Here is a 22,466-nt window from a genome sequence, read left to right on the forward strand (position 1 = left end):
GCGAGTGAGTGCCGCGGGCTTTCCGCGCCACAGCCCTGGCAGCGAAGCACGGTGAGTCACGTGGTACGGCGCGTAGCAAACAGCTGCGCTCCTTTGAAGGGCATTTTCCCAACGCGACATGACCTTCAGCTTTGCATGCAAGAAGTACAGCTTTCACTCCAAAAGAAATAAAGGATTAAGAAAGTACTCAAAGCAGGGTGGCAGCGACAAATAAAAAAAAGAACTCTCTCACTGAGCACTCACAGTGTGTTACAGAGTTACAACCCTCCGAGCAGTCCGGCTGATCCCAAAAAGTGTAGGAAGCACTCTAGACGGGACAAATTTAAGTAGAACCTACAGCGCTGGTGTCTGGGTCTTTCTCTTCTACTCTGTGTCGTCCAATGCGCTGCTCAAACTATTAGCCTGAAATGCTTTCTGCCTAATGAGTCCAGAGCAGCCGTAATCTCCTGGCATGTGCGTGGCGGGCTTTAGAGCGCCCAATAGGTGTCCGCGCCCGACAGGTGTGTTGTTTAAGAGCAGCGAGGGATCCGTAGAAAGAAAATCAGGTGTTGGCACGGCAAGTCAGCTAAAATTTAATTCTGTGTGGGGTAGTCTCCTAGAGGGCGGCACGTGTATTTCTTTCTCCTATTTACAGGCTTTTCAGGCCATTAATGTCTTGTGTGTTTGCCACTTAACCTGACTGGCTGTGTTTCTTTATGGGCTTTGCCGAAGCGATCCTCGGAATTCTCATCGTAATCGTTATTATCATATTTGCCGTCTGTACGTGCAAAATACCTGCAAACAAGAAAACAGTGATGATAACACACTGGCGTCTTCCACGTACTTTTCTTCGCTTTCCGACGTTGAATCATACGTCCGTCATTTCTTCCTTTGCTGTTGCTGCCGACGTCTTTATCAACGCAAATAAGAGGCAGCGGGAAAGGAGTTAGTGGCGTTTTTTTTTGTGTGTGTGTGTGCAGTTTGCAAGCTCTAGGTAGTCACCATTGAAGCGAAGGTTCTTTTGCAGCCGAGACCAAACAAAATTTTGGCATTGGCTACATTATTTTTCTTCGTCACCTGTTTTCACTTCATCATCGCCATCGTGGCCAGTTCCTCGTGGGCACGCCAGGAACGCGCGCGGAGAACGAAACGAGCCATGGCCCAGGCGAGCGGTCGCTCTGGGTGCGCTGCACCGAGCACCGAACAGGCCTCCCGGGGCGTCATCCCGTGGGTAGCCGACACCAGCTACTTCCACTGGGCACCGGGCAGCGAGGCGCGCCGTCTGGACGCCCCCAGCTGCGACGGTGGCGCCGACTCATCGGCCTCAGGTGCCTCGGGGGCCAACGCCTCCGGTGGCCGGTTCCGGCCTAGCCGCCCATTCTTGGCCTGCACGGTAGCGGGCCTCATTGGGGCGACCCTGCTGGCGGCCACCATCTGCCTGGCAGCGAGCTCCAACTGGATGCTGCTCTCGTCAGCCGTGAGCGACGCCGGGGCCAATACCTCCAGGGAACGTCGAGGACCACCGCGTCTAGGCCTCTTGCTTCGTAGACAGAGCGGGAACCGCTCCAAGTCGGTCTCCGAAGAGACGCGGTCGTTGCAGGTGTCCTTGGCCACGGAGTCGGTCGAGGGCTCGCAGCCACTCGCGGATTCGACCATGGCGAGGGGCAACTGGACGGAAAGCATCGCGGTGACAGAGCCCCCGACTTCCCCGACGCCCGTAAGAAAGCACGCGATAGCATTGAGACAGCAGCCAGAGGCTTGGTCCGCGACGTCGCATTGGCTGTCAGCAGAAAACGCACGTGGCATATGAGACATTTGCCGAAGCGATCTTTGCGCGCCCCTTGTTTTCACGCATACGAGTTTTACCTGCTCACCGCCGGCTCCGTGTCACAGGTGTTCAGTGACGTCATAGCACCTTACGGTCGAGAATTTGCCCACAACGACGTTTCATTAGTGTTGGGAGTATAAAAGACCGGCTCGTGCCATTTTTCTGCTTTTCGCACAAAATTCGCTGCAACGACTCTTTGCCTTAACCCTACCAGAGAGGTGTCGCAGCTCTCTACATCTTGAACGATAGTTTAAATTAATATTATTTTTCTTGCATCCTTGTGCCGTTTATCAGGCGTGCGAGGGATTACACGCTTCAATATTAACGGAGCTTGCGTTCGTGAACAATTCTCTAGCGGATGTACAAGCTTCGATCGAGCTGGCTGCTGCTGCTAGTGTGCTGCCGTAGGTGTTTGCCGCAGGAACCGGGTTGCTTTGGTGCGACGCAGGAAATACATTGCGAAAGCCAGCTGCAAATCTAAAAGCCGGTTTTAACCTTACACTAATTTATTTTTGCTCTGGTACGCACAGCTTGTAGCTAATTCAAATGGCGGTGCTCACGACCACACTCAAGAAGGAATCAGTTTCTTACATTAACGCGACGCCTTGTGACCTGTCCGCTTTTAGATGCAGGACCATGCGTACTGTGGTTGTAAAAAAACACTGTGAAATCATGAAACGGGTGGAGTCATTATCGAGCGCTTCGGCTCTCTAATGCCTAATCGTATTAGACTTCTTTGCTATTGTCGCTGGCGCAGTTAATTACGAAAGGACTCTCCTTCCATCCCATAATCTGGAAAAAATCGCACTGAAGCGTTTTCTTCTTGGGCAATTTTTCATCCTCTGTCACAGCTTTACAGAATTTTAAGCGCGTGTCTCACGGTAAGCGGTTGCGGTATTGTGAGCAGGCTTTCTTTTTACCTCTCAGTAATAATAATAATAATAATAATAATAATAATAATAATAATAATAATAATAATAATAATAATTGGTTTTGGGGGGAAAAGGAAATGGCGCAGTATCTGTCTCATATATCGTTGGACACCTGAACCGCGCCGTAAGGGAAGGGATAAAGAAGGGAGTGAAAGAAAGGAAGAATATGTGCCGTAGTGGAGGGCTCCGGAATAATTTCGACCACCTGGGTATCTTTAACGTGCACTGACATCGCACAGCACACGGGCGCCTTAGCGTTTTTCCTCCATAAAAACGCAGCCGCCGCGGTCGGATTCGAGCCCGGGAACTCCGGATCAGTAGTCGAGCGCCCTAACCACTGAGCCACTCTGCGGGGCAAGTTACCTCTCAGTAAATGGCGGAATACAGCACTGAGGAAGTAAATACGTCAATCGACAAACTAATAATCCGTCACTCAAGTAGTAATTCAACCAACGATTCGTCAGTAAGTGACTTATATCATCAACTAATCTCTTGCCATGCACCTGTTAATTAAATAGGCAGTCTTTCAACCTATCAAGAGTTCCCTCCCTTATTGTTGTGGACTTGCTTACGCGGCGTCGACTTCCATTCCGTGCAGGCTGGGGCCTGCGGCGTGGCCTTCTACACGTACTGTCCCATTCTGCGGGACGAGTACCGGGCCTCAACGCGGGACCGCATGTGCGTGCCCAGCGGTGCCGACCGCGTGGCGGTGTGCAACAGGGGTCGAAACCGGTTCGCCAGCCTCGAAGAGTGCCACCGCGCCTGCGCCCTCCTCCAGGGACCCACCAGGGAGACCTGCTACGAGCAGCCGCTCTTCACGGCCTGCCACAGGTGAGCCGTTTGGACGCACTGGGAGAGCCTAAACTTGACGTCTATAGTTGCTGGGGCAACGCGTTTATGACCGCATATTGCCGCTAGATTTTATAGCGAAGAACCTGCCAGCTCTGAAACGGTGCACTGTCGGCTCTTCCACTAGATAGGAAGATGGAAGGGGAACGCATCAGGATTCTTGCCAACGTTTTGACAATAGGACTGGTCGCGTCCATCATTGGCGGGGTCTAAATATGACCTTCCCTTATAAAAATGATCTTTGAATTTTCTATAGACTTTTTGTTGACTCTATTGCCATCCTTCACACTTTCTTCTTTTTTTAAATAGGCAGTTTATAGACGATCTATAGACTAAAGTGTGTAACAGCCTTAATTTTTCCTTTTCTATAGACGGCCTGAAGACTATCTAAAGACGGAAATCTTTAACTGCCTTAATTTCCATTTGGCAGTAGGCAGTTTATAGACACTCTATAGCCTAAATCTATAACAACCTTATTTTCTTTTCGCATATAGATATATTATAGACAACCTGTGGGCTAAATACTATAACAGCCTTACAGTCCATAAACAGTCTATCTAATATCTACAGACTATAAATGGTCTATAGTCTATGGATCAGTCTACAACAATCCCAATTTATTTTCATCCCATAATATGCACTGCCTCTCCACGATCAACAGAACAATGTCAATTTCTTTTTGCACTACATGCTGAGAGGAACTGCATCGGGTGACCGCAACTATGGATAAAGTCCTCCACCTGCTTCGCTATTTCGGCCGTTAAAAGATATTGTGTGAAGACAACGCAACGCCCTCCTGTATAATGTTTTTAGAAGCCTTGAAAAGCTGAATTTTCGTTATACTTTGACGTATATTTTGAATCCAATTCAAGAATTTTTAATGCTAGCCGGTAAAGCGAGGAAACTTAGCCATTCCTGAAGTAAGGGCGCCCGCAAACTTTACTACATCGAACGAACACGCTCTCCCTTAAAAAGATCGCTCGAGACAATTCCATTCAACCTCGAGATCGTTACTGTTCAGCGCGCTTAATTCAGAAACATTTAATCGGCGATTCTACATTTTTATTTAAAACGATCTTAAAATAAAGGGGGAAAGACTTGTGTAAGGCTTAAAGGATGTACCCATCTATTAGAAACACCGTTAGAAGTCTCTCAACGAGCATGGTCTTGTCGCGATTAACAAATGCTATTTATGCCTTTGAAGTTTCATTCACGTGAAAAAGTGCTGCGACGCAACAATAACAAAGCCAGTATTTTTTAGTTCCTTCCCATACACCTGCTGCTTCGGAGCCGATGACACGCTGATGTCACCCATATCAGTTTTCAAAACAGGAACACACGCAAAAAAGACGTTGTGCTATGAAGCTTTTTCTTTATTATTCTAAAACTGTACATCACACTATTCGGTGGGAGATGAGGCACGTATAAGCAAAGCAGGAAGGTTTCGGTTTTGTTTTCGCGAAAACAATATGGTTTCTAAATCGTGTGCGAAGAATTTAAGCTAGTGAACCAATTGCCCTCTGTGGTCTTGGATACCAGATCAAGCTTACACATGGCAAGAGTGCGAGCGATGGTACGACCCTGATAAGGCTCTCTGTTTCACGTTTTACACATTTTACCGCGGAACGGTGGAAAATCATTCAGGCTGCAAACAACTGTGTGCACGGGTGTGTCGGTGTCGTCGGCGTGTTCTTTCGTGGATTAGGTTTTCAATTAAATCCAACTTAATTGTCCACTTACGGTGAGTTTACACGATCATGCTTTATTAATTTGGTCTCCTAGCTAAACCATTCTAAGCGGAGCTGTGTGTGCAGAGAAGATTATGTGCGCAGCGACAATCTTCCTGTCCTCGTTTGTAAAAGGCGTTATAAGCAGCGCAAGTCATCGTATTCTCGACTAATGCCGCTTATATCTGTGCCGCTGTGTCTTTCCTAACGCGCGGAAAGGCAGTCGGTGCGCAACCCGTGATGGCAAGCTGCTCCTCGCGAGCTGTCTGCTGTCTTTTCCGTGTTGCAAGGTATACATGCGCGGCAAGAAATACCGCTTAGCCCGTGAATGACGGCCGAAATGGAACTTTGCGTTAGTTTGCGCCGTGTTAGCTCGATTTACTTGGCACCTCCGGAAACGCACACTCACCTTCTGAGGTGGATTACATCTATTTTTTAATCTTTGTTATCGCCTGTCCGGAATATGGAGTGCTGTTCATTGAAAGGTCTGCATTGCTTGTTACGTGTAGACGTTCGCTCGATGCGTGTCGTGGACAGCGATGTTTCACCAAAGATGCTTTGTAACGCTACAGACTGGAGCACGGGACGTTTTGTTAAAGTTGTAGTCAAGCGGCGCTGGAGGAATGCTTATAGTGTGATTCCTGAATAAAAGTCGTTGCCGGCGCGAATGGCCGCGTGCACAAACACCGCGAAGAACCTACGAGTTGAATCCCGACTCCCCTTTCTTTGCACACGTATGGATTCGTCCATCCATGTCATCCGATCCGGTGGCCGTCGCCGGTGGCCTGCGGGCACTTCATTTTCAAAGCTGAGTAAAGGTCGCCTCGAAAAGAGATGGCTTACATTTCGTCCCGAGAGGCTATTTCATGCACCGCGCTCACGCGTGCACAAATTTCGCGAATAGAGAGGCAGAGTAAGCATTTCTGATGCTACATTACGAAAACACCAATGTAACTCGGCGCTTATTAGCGCCACGAATGGAATTCAGCTCGCGCTGTGTTGTTATGGCTGCGCGCTTTGATGAAGACGTTAACTGTTTCTTTCAAATAGTTCCTTCTTTGACACGTTCATTGCTTTCGGTGATTTTTCTAGCATCGTTAGTTTAGGGTACCTGCAGGCAAGAACCACCTGTTTGCTGTTCTGTTCGGGCTGCACCTGGAGGAATAGCTAACCGAATTTGAGACTATTTCATCGTGACAGTAATGCGTACGTCTGCTCAAGCTCGCGCCTGCTTTTGAAACGGCGCAGCTGCAGCCACTATGTGAATGCTGTTTGCGTTTTTATGGATAATGCGAGCGGCATGGAAGCGCTGCATCCCGCTTGTTTCTAAGAGCGTGCGCTGATGTACAAGTATGCTGTTCAGTCTTTGTGCTTCAAGTTATGGGCACAAAACTGTGCTTCCTGGTAGGTTTTGCATGTATTGTGCCCGTTTGAATATCGGCGTACGTACTAGAATTCACTCACGATATTTTGAAGCACTTGTTCAATAGTGGGTATGCGAATAAATGCTACAATGTTCTCCTGTCCGGATCCCTGTATAAGGAGAACTGAACGTGCATTTTAGGGGATGGCATTCTCAACAGCTCGTAGCGAGTCAGTGTCGATATGTGGAATAATCCTTCGAAGTTTTCTGTTCCGGTTAATGTAAAAGGAATGCCAAACAGACCGGTATAGGCAGTAGGTATTCAGTGTAGAGGTAAAGTGCTCTAGGGATTATTGGTCTTAATTACAACGTGTTATTAAAACCACTTCGAATTTATCATGCGTATTTACTGAAATGAAGCCGGCGCGGTGTCTCAATGGTTATCGTGCTTGTCTGATGACCTGAAAGATGTAGGTTCGAGCTTTCTAAGCAGAGGGTTCAAGGAAGTCTGAATTTACTGGAAAGCGCGAAGTAGCTTGAGCTCTTGAAGACGACGTACCGGACACCTTAATCCCTTTAGTCCTGTTGCTAGTTTCATAGTGAAAGCTGTTAGCGTTACTCGTAGCGTAACTTCCGTGCACGATGCATGAAACTCTTCGCTTTCCAACCACTCCGACGTATTCGCACGGGCTCTGCTCGTATCCCTGCGTATATTGTATAAGACAGTTCTGGCATCGTCTCCGCTGTGTTCCACACGTGATGTGTGCGGGGATGTAGAACGTTATCTTATGTGCTCTCCTGTGTACAACGCTGAAACGTTTGTGTAGTTCGCTTCCCTCAAGAAGACGGGAGTCCCTCACAGTTCCCTTCAGGACATTGTCTACCCGCGCCGAAAACAGTAAAGTAGAAACGAGACTTCACGCCTTGTTTTGAAGTTTTTCGAGGACTCTGATTTGGACTGCAGATGGCAACAACAGGAATGGAGTACTGACTGTTGTAGGTGTTCTCAACGTTATGTAGATCAGTCAGGTCTATGTATGATCAATCAGTTCTATGGCCTATGTACATAAGTGAGACGTATGTAGATCAGTCAGGTCTCAGGTATGTGCCTGATTTGTGGACCTTATTTAGCAACTAAGTGTACCTATAGAGGAGCAATTGCCGGGACAAAATCCGCTGAATCCCTCCGGTAGCTTTCAACAACCTCAACCTCTCATGTCCCGGTGCAGACAGGACGTGGTCGGGGCCTGGTGGTACTTCGACGGGTTTCGGTGCGCCGAGTGGGACTTCCCCCACGGCGAGTGCCCGCTCAACAGCACCGGCGGCGGCGTGGACGTGTACTCGTCCCTGGACGAGTGCCGCGCCCAGTGCGACGCTGGGGGAAGACGTCGCTGCCGCCCACCGGCTTCGGCCACCTGCGACTCGGGCCAGCTACGGTTCCCTTACTTTGCGCGCCTCCTGCCCAACGGTCGGGGACTGTGCGCCAGCGCCTCCCTGGGAACCCTGTTCGCGCACCGCTGCCTCGTTGGGGCCAACCGGTTCGACAGCCTGGCCACGTGCCGGGACACCTGCCTGCGCCAGTAGTCGCTGGTGGTCCCCGTTGTATAGGGATTGTATATATAGGGAATATAGGGATTGTGTATATAGGGACTTCTGTGTTGCTGTGAGCGCTCGGCTCCCCATGGCCACCACGACGTCCGGAGTCAGGCGCCATGCTTGACTCGTGTTGAAATGCCGCGAGCCAATCTGCTCTAGCCGGATGAATTAATAAAATGTGTGCATTGGGTTGCAAGAAAGGGTATAAAAGGCCGAACAACAAATACAAAAAACGCGCGAACACAAAAGCGAACTTAAAAATTTACAAGAGGCTATAAATACAAAAATTAGCTGTGGTCTAAACTTTGGTTAACCCTAGTGAGAAGCGAAAGCTTCCTCCGCATGGCTACGTTCACAAACGCCACACACACTGCCGAAAGGATTGTCTGTAAAGCGTCGATGAAATGCCCGATGCCCGATGGGGCAGTTCATTGCCACCAGCTGCACGGTGGGCAGATTGTGACGACGTGAGTAGGTCAAGTGACGGCCACCTGACACGTGTCACGTGACTGCACTGACGCTGTTCTCTTGAAAACCTAGTGTAGTGAAGCTTTAGCTTTAAAAAAACGGGCCGCAACTAATTCGGTTCTGTTTGCTGGTCATCTTCAGCAGCTATATTTGCCCAGGAAATGAGTTGTTTCTAATCCGACTTCGTTTTCTTTGCTTCATATAGCTGTGATTGGAAGTAAGGACAGGGTCGGGGGTTTCGTTTAAAAATTGTTGAGGCGATTTTAGGTCTCTGAATTAAGGGAGAGTCAGTGGTACAACGTATGCCGTTATCATAGTTAATTCAACACGCAACTACTCTAAAGAATTGTGCCCGCACTTCAAGTGAACTTTTCTGAACGTTTGGCGACATGCTTACGTAGTCGAGGAAGCTCGTGGTTGGAGATCTTGGCATGTGAGAGGGGACATCAGATGGAGACTCCGGCGAAAGTTATAGAGTATGCTTGGTGGCCGAGGGCCGCATATTTGACCAAGATCCAGTGCTCACCTTCTACGGAGGCCTGAGAAGCCTCAGTTTATCAAGATCAATTACCGAATCGGGCTGTCCACAAATCCTAATTGTCCTTGCCCACTCCCAGCAACCCGATTCCCCGTTCTTGCAACCAATACTATATAACTGTGTGCCACCGTCAGCACCTTTAACACGAACGCTCGAGCGCGTGTCTGACCACTGACATTAGCGCCGCTGGGCGTCGACCGCTGGATCTCAATGTTAGCCTGGAAGCAGGGCACCAGCTTTCACAAGCCCCCGCAAACACCGTGCAGCATGGTCTCGGACTTAACGCTCAGGGGCTGTAATATGAATGCACGACGCGCAATCGAGCGTTCGGGTTAAACGTGCTGACGGCGGCACACTTAGCCTTTCGTTCTTACGTTTTTTTTTGAAATATCAGAGAAATTGAGGGGTGGATTAGGCAAGCGGCGCTTTACTTGTCGTACCCAACAACATCGCACCTATCACGTGGTCATCAAACTTCGCCGAAAATGTCATCTTTCGCTGTGTTAAATACTTGCTCCTCATGCTATTTGTACTGGCCCCTTTTGTAACACACATCGCCGGGTCTTTAAGTTATTAAAAATAAATAAGAAGTGCGTGTATTCTGTACTGCGCATATTTCTTACTGTTTATAGGAAGTGGTATAATTCGTCATGGTCTGCTGCTTTGATTTTTCTGCCTTCTAAAATGGACGCCGAAACTGCTGTTTAAATTTAGTGCCTGGGCCTATAGTTAAGTTGGCCTAGTTAAGCTTCTTGCGCAAGTAGCCATTTCAGAATTGCATAACATCTGGAACAAACCGAATAAGCTCTTTCTTCCACCCCCAATAGGGCTAGAGGGTTCAGACGCTTTTTTTTTCTCTTTAGTCCTCCCTCCATGACGCCCTTCTGTACACGCTGTAATGGTCGAGCAAGTCACTGCTCATTTTCATTGCTTAAGCCATTTCCTGATGGCTCGCTTCAATATGTGACGTCGCCTATGCTTGTTGCCAAAAGTGTTTCGCGTCCTCTCTCAAAGGGCATCATCATCAGCATCATCAACAGCCTGACTACGCCCACTGCAAGGCAAAGACCTCCGATGGTACCCGAACTGCTAACTTTGCATCAGAACGTGGCTACAGAGGATTTCATGACAACAGGTAACTTTATTAAAAGCAGGGTTAAGAATTAATTCTATTGCCGTGTTTAGTACAAGGCAAGCAATGATTTGAATCAATTTCCTGCGGTCAGATTTTTTTCTTTCGCTGTTCCAGTGTACAAATAAAATGCTTACTATCTTCTGTCTTTTCAATTGATATCGCAGCTATCACATCGACTTTAGCGAGGCTTACTCAAAGCCTTCAAGCTTTTTTTTTTCCTTCTGTACGCTAGCTGATAGGGACGCAAACCTCGCGCATGTCCCATCGACGCTTAAGGATGCAAATAACCACGACCTTACCGTTTCACGTGTGACGCCAGTGCAGGGAGGAACATGCGCGTTTTCTACTGGCCAACAAACTTGCTGGAACTTTTCATAGAAATGGGGTGGAGTTCCAGCGAAGAAAGCGCTTTGACCTTGAATGCTTACGAGTAACATTCGATGGTTTAGTACAGAGTTCTTGCGGGCTAGTTCTTGCACCCGTGGTGCCGTATTCATTTCTTTACCTGCTGTCCTCGTCCTTCTGCGCAGTTTCTAGACTTCCTCCAGCATTAACTGATATATAGCACAGTCCACTTAGATGCCCAGTCTACGGTATTGTAACCAGGAAACCCTTCAGCAGCTCTTTTTCGAAAACAGTTAAAATTGCTTCGATAATATTTGATTCTCTACGTAACGATACCTCCAGTGACAACGGCCACCAGCAGTGCGGCACTGGCATCGGCTTCACTCTCCAATTGCACATAGAGTTGCTTTCCATGAAAACGTGTTTGTGAACCGATTTTCATTTGCGGGAAACCCTGCTACGTACTTATCATCACCGAAAGCAGGACCGACATGCTGATTGTGAGAAAAAGTGGAGACATTGAGCGTGGCGTCCGTTTCTTCGCGACATAGTGTCCACACTGACTACTAGCCTCGTTTATAACAAGGCACCAGTCGTTAGACAAGTACCCGCCTCAGGGGAGTACAAGTTTAACTCTTTATGAACAAAGAAATAATTTTATTTCTCCAACCTAACACAACTCATAACAACAGTAACTCCACTGCATAACATAACATGTAGATAGACATCGTAGAGATTCTTTGTTGCCGTGGTCACAGGCGTAGCTCCCGCCTTGGTCGATTCTTCAGCATGCCACTGAAAGGCTTGGGGAGCAGTGGCGTACTTGCCTGGCGAAATGCATGCTGCGTTACTGTGATCCATGTCGCTAGTTGAGAATGATTATGGTCGACGTGTGCTTGTGTAAATTGCGTGTGGACATTGCTTTTTGTAACATATGGTGTTTAAGTGCGTTGAAGTGTGCTTTGTTTTATAACGGTATTAAAAGCTTGTTCAGTTCCCATAGTCCCCTCGATTTTAATCGCACTTCTCGACGCAGTTCGCTTGGGCACACCTTTGCTTATGATTGCAGCACTTGCGCCTCTTCCGCTCACATGAGTTAGTGCTGCTGAGTATTTTGTGTGACATATCTTGGTTTTAAATAAAACAATTCTGCTCCTGCTCTGTGGAAGATTTGCCAGCTGTAACCTTTCACAGGTTCTAGCAAAATCTTACTTTCAACAAAAAGTATCAAACAATAGTGTCGTCGCCAGTCGATGCATAATGAACAAAGTGAAGTAGGGGAAACAAGTCCATGGAACATGTCTTCCTCAAACGAAGCCAAAAGCTCTGCTATTAGCCAGCGGCTGGAGGCCACATTTGTTGACGTGAAGGTCAAAATTTTGTTCTTTCATCTCCACAAGTCTGGTCTTCAGCCGCCGGATAATAACAGAGCTATCGCTTCGCTTGAAGAACATGTAGTCTAGTGACTTTTGTCCCCGACTGCAGGTTCATTCTCACGCCCACGCAACGCCATTCCCACGCCACGACCTTAAAGTTTGATCACTATCACTTTTTTCTCGAACGCATGTAGCTGAAGTTCTGAACTGTTCCCTATGGTTATAACTATGACGCACGTTAAGACCTCTTTCATTTATCTTTATTTCGTCTCGAAATCCAGACAGGCATTCCTCGCCGATCTGCATCGCAACATTTCCTATGTTTTCTGCCGACGCGGCCATTAGAGAGTCACTTCAGGCATGTGGGCACTTCCGTTGTCATTGACTTGCTATTGGTATTGATTTGGCATTAATGCTCGCGCGCAGTTTCATTTCCGTCTTTGCCTGTACTTCCTGGCCTACGTCTCTGCCTTGCGGCGAGAAGGGACGATGCTCACAGTCTGCTATAACTCCTTATTGAGTCGAGGGTCGACATATAGGCTTACGAAGCGAGCGACACTGTCCTTGCCATTCGATTGAACCGGTTCACCCTAACTATCGCTCCTGGAAAGTGAACCTAGAATCGGTATTTGCTGCTGCTTTTCCAGAACATCCACCGCGTCCACAAGACATTCGAAGACATTCGGTCATAGTACACCTCTGAGCGCTGTAACGTATTTTCCTTTTGAGTGCGTGTTCATGTGTGCGGGTGCGCAGATGACAATGTACAGGGCGAGCGCAATTCCTTCTACCAAGAATATGCGCGCACGTGTCCTTTCATTTCGCTGCGGCAGCACTCTTCTTGCTGCAGAGCTTCTCGTAGCCTTCGGAGCTGCAGGCGGACACAGAGCTGTCGAATGCCAGCTTGATGGGACACTCGAATTCGTGCACCGTGTACTTCTGTAGCCACTTGTCGTAGTAACACTCGTAGAAGCGGCTGCAGTCGGTCGGGTGCCTGAACAGACCCACCCGAGTACAGGCCACCTCCGGAATGGTGGACATCTTGGAAGCCTTGTCTCTGAGCTCCTGCTGGAGACCGTCGGCCGGTACTTTGTTCGTGGCCTGAATGTTCTCGACCAGAGTCTTTCCCTTGAGGAACACTGAGGACTTGTCCGGTGGCGGACTGTCCGCAACGCTGGCCGCGGACTGCTGAGCAGACAGCGGTTTCTGGACTTTGTGCGCCAGGAGCTGAGGGTCGAGGATCTCGACCGGAAGGGCCGGCTTGGATAGGACGCGAGCTCCAGCGTGCGGCAGCTCCGGTGGTCCCTGGTCGCTGGCGATGAGTTTGACGGCCTGGTCGTCCTCCTCTTCGAGCAATTGTTCGATCGGCGTGATGACAGGGTTGGCATAGCTTCCGGGTCGCATCCGTCCCAGGACAGTCTGCAGTTCTTCGATGATGGACTGCGGAGGATCGTCGAGCGGAGCAGTGTGGAGGATTGGCTTGACGTTTGTGATAAGCGGGTCGCGCTCTTCGACAACGAGCTTGTTGACGGAGTACTTTGCGGCCGGTTTGGTGACAGCTGTGGTTGTGGTAGGAGGCACAGGAGGAAGCGAAGGAGGAGGCGAAGGAAGTGGTGGGAGTTTTGATGTCGGCTTGGTGGGAATGGGCGCAGGCGGCAGTGCGGGAACGGCAGGCGACGAGTAGGCGGGAGCTGTGGGCACTGGGGGTTGAGAGATTGGTATCGTATACGTTGGCCGCGGTGGGGGTGAAGGTGGTAGTGATGGAGGAGGAGGCGGTGCTGGTCGCCTTGTCTGTGCAGGAACTGTGGGTGGAATCGGTCTGAGAACCGGGACAGTCGGAGTCGGTGGTTTGGGAGCCAGAGCCGCAAACGTCGGGGCAGGACCGGCAGGCAGGATTGTGGGGGTTGGCAGTGGAGGCGGGAGCTTGCGTGTGGCACCAAGATTCTGTCCTGGAGAGAATGAGAACGAAGGCTTCTGCGGTTGAACTGGTGGCAGCTGAAGGGAGGGCGGCGCTGTGTAACTGGGACCATTGTATTTGGGAAGTTGCTGTGAAAGCGGCGGCTGGCCGAGTGGCGTAGGAGCTGCCGGAACCAGTGGACGGCTCCTGGTGTTGGTCAGTGCGTCGAGTGAAATGAGCTCGTCGTCGTCCCTTCTCGGTGCTGGAGGTGGCGTTGTGTACGTGTATTGGGTTCCTGGTCCACCAATGGTGAATGGAGGAACAGTTCGAGTCTCGGGTGGCTTGGGCACAAAGCTCAGAGGTCTGGTTACAGGCAGCGTCGGAACCGTGGGTTTCGGTGGGTCCGGAGGGCGCAAAGGGAACATGTGGTGGCTATCTCCGTAGAGGTAGTTGGAACCAAACATGGTCATGCCTTGCCTGAAATTGGTGTTCATGTAAGTAAGTGGGTTGAAGAGGTACACATTTGCCGTGCCGAAGGGCAGTCTGGTTCTCACAACCTGCGTGAGGCCATCGTAGCGTGGAGGTTGCGGTTCCGTATTGCCAAAGAGGAAGGAGTTGCTGCCTGCCTGTGGCTTCTGCGTTTGGAAGTATGAATCGCCCTGTGGCCCTGTTTGGAACTGAGGCGCCGGTGGCAGCGTTTCGTATCGAATGCGGGACTGTGGCCGCACAAGCGGAGGCGAAAACGCTTTGCGTTCGTAAGTGCCAGCATAGCCACCGTAGAAGGACGTGGCAGGGTTAAACCTCATATAACTGTTGTAAGGTCCAGATAGAGGCCTCAAGCCTGAATCAAGTTGCGGAGGATACGAGAGCGGTCTGGGCAGTTCTTGGAACGGCCTGTAATACTGAGGAAGCTGCGGTGGTCCAGGAATGAACGCTGCACTCGATCCAGGACCGTGGACGATGTGGTGACGGTAGAGGTTCGAGAGCGTGTGGTCGAAGTTTCTGTGCACCTCTGGTGGTCCGTACTGGACGCCAGGAACCTGGAACTTTGGTGGCGGTGCTGGAGGAGGTGGAATGTTGGCTGTTGGCACCCTATACGTTCCAGGCGGGAGCTGGCCGACTGCGCCGTAGCTTCCATCCTGGCTGTACAGAGTGGGGCCAGCCGGTTGCTGGAGCACAGGAGCCTGAGTTCCCTGAGGCACGGTTACTTGCAAAGCTCCGTAGCCGCCGGTCGTCTTAGGGACCTGCGGCGCTTGTTCGTACAGTGGTGGCTGCCCGTAGACCTGTTGTCCGTAGTAGACGCCCTGTCCCTGAAGGTCCGGCGACTGGATGAGGCGAGCCTCGATTTGGATCTCGGGATAGTGCGATCCCAGTTGACCTTGGTACGCAGAAGGCAGGAAATGAGCAGGAATGTCCCTTGTTTGCACGTGCGACGGCCGGTGGTAGGCGCTCTTTTTCACAAGCGGGTGTATTCTCTGCTGAGCAAATGGGGCGGAAAGGTGAATCTCGGTCGGGATCACGCCCGTCGGGACGGACACGCCATGAAGGCCGAGAGGCTGAGGCCTCTGGACGTGTCCAGGAAGAAGGGGAACACCTCCACGAATGGCCGCCGAGCCAGCTGGTCTGTGGTAGAATTCTCCGGGACTGAACAGCGACGGTCCGAAGAGAGCCTGCTGAACGACGCCGGAGTAGCCCTTGCAGCCGGGAGTGACTGCCTGGTAGTTGCAGCTGAAGGTGTTTGGGTCGAAGCCGAGGCCGTGTGGACAGCGCATGTCGAAGGCCATAAGGGTTCCATTCTCGTACGCATCGTCGCAGAAGTAGAACCAGCGGCAGTTGTCAGGGTCTTGATAGTAGCCTACTCCCGGGCATCGGAAGGCGGACTTTGGTGTGGTGGCAATCTCTCCTGAACCGTGGCAGGACTCAGACCACGACGGCCAATTGCAAACCTGCAAGGAAGATACGCCCTCATATATCCAAGGTTCATTTGCAACTAAACGAACACTTCAAATTTCCTTTATCATTCAATTAAGGCAGCACCCGTTGCGCCAAGGAAGAGAACCTCACGGTCTCGAGCGTACAAAACTTATATGTTGCAGCATTATCTCTCTTTTCCCCCTAGGATACGGTGCTACCACTTCTAAAAACCACTTCTGTCACGTTGACTCACTCATTTATTCGCAATGAATAAACGATTTATCCGTTCTAAAGCTGACTAAGAGGTTTCGAACGATATTCGTAAATTCATTTCATAGCAATGTGAGAATATCTCTTCCTACTTTTCTTCATATTGCGTTCATTCATATAAAGAAAAAGTGATCATACATATGCTTCATCAACTTAAAAATTCAGACGTAGGGTGGTCGGCTTGCATGTAAGTTCAATAAATATGAACTTTTACAGTTTATAACCATAGTATGACAGTAGGATGATGGATGCCTACCTTCTTTCCCCAACTGCCCAGCTATCGGACTGGTTATACCGTTGGCGTCAGATTTAATCTGACTATATATTGCGACACGTGCAATCGGTAAACAAAGCCCGGGACTTAGTACGCACCTCGATTTTCTCGTCGAACACGAGTCCTGGCGGACAGTCGAAGATGAAGACCGTGTAGTCGTGCTTGCGCTGGTCGTACTTGACGCAACGGAAGAACTTGGAGCAGTCTCCCGGATGCCGGTAAGACCCGGCACGGGTGCAAGTGAAGCCGGCGACGCTGTACGAGTTGAGTCCGTCCACGTGTAAGTTGTGCCCGGTCTGGTCTACGATTCGCACGATGCGGGTCTCGGTGTTGGTAGCCACGTAGTCGAGCTGGCCACCGGCGCCATGCAGACCTCCCGTAATGCCCTCGTGCAGGCTGTGCAGCAGCGGGAACTGTCCCTGTCCGCAGACGGCGCGCGTGTCGTCGTCGTTGACGGCGTACGCGTAGACACCTCCGAGGTCTTGGACATGGACATACTTGCCCTGCAACGTGCAACACAAACATGTGGTTAGGGGCCTGGGATAGTCTTTGTTGTTAAGCCCTACTGGTTACAAGGGAGAAGACTTCAGTCAAGGTCAAATCCCGATACACTGCGACTGGAATGACCTTCCCTCCGACTTAGCACTAATCCCTGATCCAGCCGATTTCACGACTGCCATCGAGGAAGCCATGTCATCGTCTTGATTCCCATGTAACATCCATTGTTAACCGCTGTTATTGCGCCCACTCCTCATGTAATGTCCCGTCAGGGACCCTTGAGGTTCAAATAAATAAATAAATAAATAAATAAATAAATATTCTCTTATGTTAAGTGGACAACGGCCAACTGGTCGACGAACTTGGAATCAAAATCTGACCATGATATGACCTGGGATCACTTTCTGGGAGTTTGAAATTGGTGGCGCCGCTGGTGAGCTGAGCAGCCAGCTAATGGTGGTGCTCTGCCGTGTTCTGTATATGACATGTTCAAGTTTTCAGCAGCCCTCTGCACTTTGTTTCAATGGCACAAGTGGCGTACGTGGCACTCAGATGATGTTCAAGTTTAGGGCCAGTAAGAGTGCCGGATTTCAGTGCATGAACCCTGTGGATAGTATCACAATTGGTATTGTCGAGGAGCTCAAGGGTATAGTCGGAACCCGCGCGAAAGACGTGCAAACCATCCGATTGTTCACACAAAGGTTTATTTAACGAATAAGACAGCTGTAGTGCGTAATGAACGTTGTTCATAAAGCACCAATATGCACTCTACACGGCATTGGCTCCTGCATCCTCGCGTGTGCAATAATTATGTTTGTGAAACGCACATTTTCACAGTTGAATTGTGAAATAAATTTGCAAATAAGATTAGGTCTCCTTCCATAGTTCGTTTCAATTTAAAGTTCCTGCTTTAATTCGGCTTGCGTTATATTTCCTGATTTTCTTGCGCAGGTGTTTTGCTGTACGCGGTTCAGAAATTGCGGTTGTTTTTTTCTGTATCTGAAAGCGCCTTACGTTGCCTCCTAGCGTGTGCTTTTGCATTAAAATAACCCCGTTAGTTTGCGTTGTTATCAGCAATTATAGATTTCTATTTAATACGGGTTCGGACTCCGATATTATATAGGCGGACGCTGGCAGTTGCATTAATATTACAATAGAGGCGTAAGAAAATATTCCAAGGTTATAAAAATGGTATAAGCGAGACACTGCGCTGTCTACCGCGCATGCGCGGTGCTCCATTCGCAAATTTGTTGGTTACGCCACACGTGAAACTCCTATCATGCAGTTTTGGTTAAAGCGAAACTGCACTGAACCTCTACTAACTGCGTTTGGCAATTTCCCCTTTTCACTAAAAGCTGTGGACGTTCAGTAATGTTTTCAGAAGTGCCTGCAAAGCTTGCATTCACGAACGATTTTTACGCTCGATAGCTGTTCTTCAATTAAAATCCAAGCAGGCCACGCGGTCTTACCTTGAGTCTCAAGCTGAGCTCGTCCTCAAATCCCATGAAGGCATCTCCGCTGACTGCGTAGGGGGCTGTCAGGTCGGCGTCGCGGGCAACGGTGAAGTTCAAGTTGTGCTGCAGGGCGCAGAACTGCGGAGGAGAGAGGGGCGAGAGAAAACGTGAGAGCATGCTGGAGCAGAGAGAGAGAAAGAGAAATAATATTTATACTGCTATATATTATAAAAATGTAATATTTATATTTATTCGGGCAATTTCAATGCCGGTCGAGCCCGAAATCGACCGAAGTTTCGAGCGCCCCCTATGCAAGGTTGCTGCACGTTCCCACTCGATCCAGATCGGCTAGTTCGCCTGCTAAACGACAAGTGGCGCTGCATGCCCACGTGGTTGTATGAATGGTGGCAAACCAATGAGTTTGTAAGAAGTACAAGTAAGCAAAAACACTTTTTATCATAAATGCCGAAGCATTGACGCAGATAGATCAGGTTTCACCACAAACGCACGCCGACCTCGATACGCTGGCCAGTGCACGTGGTCGCTACGTTTCTTTACTGGTTAGACAAAAAAATAAAAAATTCAAAAATTTATAGCCGCTGTAGAGTACGTTTATGGATGTCTCAGATTTATTTTGCGTTATTTCATTTTCTGAGCATGAAGGTGGCGCTTTGATCGCGCTTCAGGAACCGGCTTGGGGTCGAGCAGGATTGAAATGGCCGTGTATCAGCGTCGGATTTGCATTGATATTGATATCGATTGAAAGTTACCGGGCGACAGCGGCATTGCTGCATGTGCTAGTCCGGCTATGTGCCTGGCATGGTGCTTCGGTCGACAGTGGTGAAGGATGAGACAAATACAGGCGTGCAATAGTGTTCGCACGCACTCCTCCCAGAAAACGAGTGAGAGAAAGCACTCTGTCGGTGACAGACACCCTGGTCTTCCAGTCTCGCGGCAGCACTGAAACACACTGAACAGTTAAGGGGTCGAAAAACAAAAAAAAACCTGAAAAACCTCTTCCTTCACCGCCGTGTAGTGTTTCTGCGGTAGCACGCTAATTGGGCACCACGTACAAGCAACTAGCCCCTATTGCCCATTTAATTTGTTTGGCAGTATAGGCGTGCGCAGAGGTGGGGGGGGGGGGGGTTGCAAGTGGGCAGTGGCGCCCCTAATAGACATGGGAAAGGGGCAAAAATTTTGCACCATATTTCCTTCTTTCTACCCCGAAGGCATGAACAACGGTCGCTGGCATGAATTGTCTCTCCCCCTCGCCACCCCCCCTTGCGCTCCTATGGAGAGACCAGTTCACTCTTGGGTTTGACAGGCATCTATTCATTGGCGATATTTAGCTGTACCTGCGTATATTTAAACCATATGATGTGCAGTAACCTGGCAACAAACACCAAGCCCTATACGACCTTTCTTTTTGTCAAGCCAAACGGGGTCGAGAATCTAACGCTTCCTTTGAACCCATTTACGAGCTATTTTTCCTGACGATGCTCGTAGAATACTGCAGTGAGTGAACAGAATCTTTTCTGCTCTAGTCTGGATAAAGGCATACTTAACCATCACTAACGTGCTCAAGCGCATAGAACGTTCTCAAGATAATCGTCAAAGTAAGCCTGTCTAGCACACCTGCGGGTGATTGAACTGGTAGGAGTCGTCGTGTCCGTGGTACAGCGGAGCGCCAACCGTCGCCACGTTGGGGTCGGCCAGGCGGTAGGTCATGCCGAACATGGGCACGCCCACCACCACCTTCTGGCGCGGAACACCCATCGCCAGCACCAGGTTCACCAGGGAATCCTGCGTCGCAAAACGGTTGAGCATTTACGGCCGATTCGTTACACCGAGGGAAGATGTCATCCACGTTTCTCTGACTTGAACTGACATTACATTTTATCGTGAGTTTCTTGGAGCCTATATTTATTTAATTGCATGCACCTCAGGCTCTTATCGGGCTTGTGGCAGGAAGAAACACAAGAATCACAAGGTGTAATCGCATCAATGATAGGATAACCAGCAGCGTCTGAAGTGTTCTTCAAAGGCAGATATTTGCAACATCATGGAAGTTCTCATTTTGTATACTTCGCTGAAAAAAACACTACGTTTAAACACGCGTGTGCGAGAATTAAAAACGTGAAATATTTTCTAGGCTGTTTCAGGGCTTTCAGGTGGTTGCACTCTTAAACTACTGTGACCTTTTTTATTCGATTCTTTTCAGTATTTTTGTTTTTTTGAATACAATAACGAAAGAAGTTACAGAACGAGCAAGCTGTTTATTGGCAGTAGGATGCATGCTCATCATGCAATTGCACTTTTTCGCTATATTATATGCGATTTGATTCTAGCTCTGAATAAAATCCTGATTGAATTTAATTATCTTTAAATAGAAACGGCACCCGCCGAAATGTTGGGGGTTGCTATAACGATTCAGTATGTGTTGAAAGGTGAATGACCCCATGTCTCCGCAGTTATTGAAAGATAGGCCTAAAAGCGAATGAGACTCCTCTCCTTTTTTCGCTTGACTGCGGGTTCATTGCAACGACTTTGCTAATTTGAATAAATGTGGGAATTCTGGGTAGGGGTGAGTGACTGTGTACAGCGTTATTGGTCCACATCTCCTTAGAGCTGGTGAGCTCTATATGTAAGAATAAGGCAAGCTTCCACATTCATGAATTGACGACCCTAACTATGCTGGATCGCCCTTCCCTGTCATGCATACAGGGGTCATTCTATACAGCGCCACTAACCTCAAGCTGTAAAGCAGTCCCTTTGGTGTACTGGAGTCGGATACAACTCAAGAACGAAGCGGCTTTTCCCCGTCAGCAGACCCCCTTCCAGCCAACGGCGTCGGCTGATTCTCGTGGTCCTGCTAGTGTGACAATGCAGGGAGTGGCAGATGAAAGGGAACACACCCCTCCCTCTATAGTCAGGGATAGCCCTCTCTTTGCATTGTCACGCTAGCAGGTCCACGAGAATCGTCCGACGCCAATGGCTTGAATATCGTCCTCTATCGGGGAAAATGCGCTTCGTTCTTTAGTCCTCTCCGACTATAGGCCAGTTGTAATTTGACACACTGCGCGATGCAACTGTTCCCTTACAAATGTGGTCTATAGATTGTCTATAGACTGTCTGTAGGATCTGTATTGCCTGTAGACTGTTATATAGGGTTTGTCTATAGAGATTCTACAGACTTTATAGACAGAAGTCTATGTGCAGTCTATAGACTGACTAAAGAAATTTTTGTAAGGAGTAGCAACACTGCTTTTAGAGCAGTCCAATGCACGGCTACAAGATCGCAGTCACTGATGTAGCCGCATTCATACCGTGTTGTCCATGGCTCCTCGATCTCCGTGCAGAGGCGCAGGGTGCGACGCGTACTCGGGCTGTCCGTCGTGGAACATAAAGGCCGGAACGTTAACGTAGTCAGCGTTCCTGCAAACGCAATGGGAGAAACGGGAGAACTGCTTTAGTTTAGGACCAAGACGACAAACTCAAGAACGACAGCGAGTGTCATAATGCTTAAAATAGGAAGCAGAGCTAATAGAAAAAGCTGGAGGTCCCAGGTCCTCCTGTCGGAACGATAGCTCTAAACCAGATGTTTTTTGTCAGATTTCATTTGGCTTTAACTGAACGTGCTATGTATTTATGGTTTCGTTTATGGTTTGTGGGTTGTTAACGTCCCAAAGCTACTCAGGCTATTAGGGACGCTCCGGAAATTTCGACCACCTGGGATTTTTTTTAACGCGCACTGACATCGCACAGTACACGGGCTTCTAGAATTTCGCCTCCATCGAAATGTGACCGAAGCGGCAGGGACCGAACCCCAGTCTTCCGGGTCAGTAGACGAGCGCCATAACCACTGAGCCACCGCGGTGGGATGCATTTATATACGGAGGTGTGATCACAAAGGCACATGCAGTACCTGTCACGTTTACAGAACGTTGTCTTGCAGGTTTTCCTCGCTCAAGTAATAAATGGCAAAAATACAAAGAAATTTATTTCTGGAAAAATTTCTTCACT

At 49.1% G+C, this 22,466-nt stretch overlaps 2 protein-coding genes across 2 annotated transcripts in view; one reads left to right on the top strand and one right to left on the bottom strand.

The window, feature by feature from the left end:
* The first annotated feature begins 1,135 nt into the window (after positions 1–1,135).
* LOC144102322 (uncharacterized) lies at positions 1,136–8,578 on the top strand. Its single transcript, XM_077635623.1, has 3 exons — positions 1,136–1,696; positions 3,338–3,570; positions 7,908–8,578. Exons 1-3 carry the CDS (start codon positions 1,136–1,138, stop codon positions 8,260–8,262), a joined length of 1,149 nt encoding a protein of 382 aa, XP_077491749.1. The 3' UTR covers positions 8,263–8,578.
* A 2,818-nt stretch (positions 8,579–11,396) lies between these two features.
* Positions 11,397–22,466, bottom strand: part of LOC144101420 (uncharacterized) — a 58,473-nt gene continuing 47,403 nt past the window's right edge. Inside the window, exons 6-10 of the mRNA XM_077634584.1 lie at positions 21,770–21,878; positions 20,079–20,246; positions 18,459–18,581; positions 16,590–16,994; positions 11,397–15,979 (exon numbers count right to left, since the gene is read on the bottom strand). Coding sequence (XP_077490710.1) covers positions 12,953–15,979; positions 16,590–16,994; positions 18,459–18,581; positions 20,079–20,246; positions 21,770–21,878 — 3,832 coding nt within the window. The 3' untranslated portion in view covers positions 11,397–12,952. The remainder of the gene's footprint in view (positions 15,980–16,589; positions 16,995–18,458; positions 18,582–20,078; positions 20,247–21,769; positions 21,879–22,466) is intronic.

This window comes from Amblyomma americanum, chromosome 8, assembly GCF_052857255.1.
Source record: "Amblyomma americanum isolate KBUSLIRL-KWMA chromosome 8, ASM5285725v1, whole genome shotgun sequence".
Lineage (NCBI taxonomy): Eukaryota > Metazoa > Arthropoda > Arachnida > Ixodida > Ixodidae > Amblyomma > Amblyomma americanum.

Coding starts and splice junctions, on each gene's coding strand:
- LOC144102322 (XM_077635623.1), top strand. CDS start 1,136: ATGGCCCAGGCGAGCGGTCGCTCTGGGTGCGCTGCACCGAGCACCGAA. Junction 1,697..3,337: donor CCCCGACTTCCCCGACGCCC/GTAAGAAAGCAC, acceptor CATTCCGTGCAG/GCTGGGGCCTGCGGCGTGGC. Junction 3,571..7,907: donor CTCTTCACGGCCTGCCACAG/GTGAGCCGTTTG, acceptor GTCCCGGTGCAG/ACAGGACGTGGTCGGGGCCT.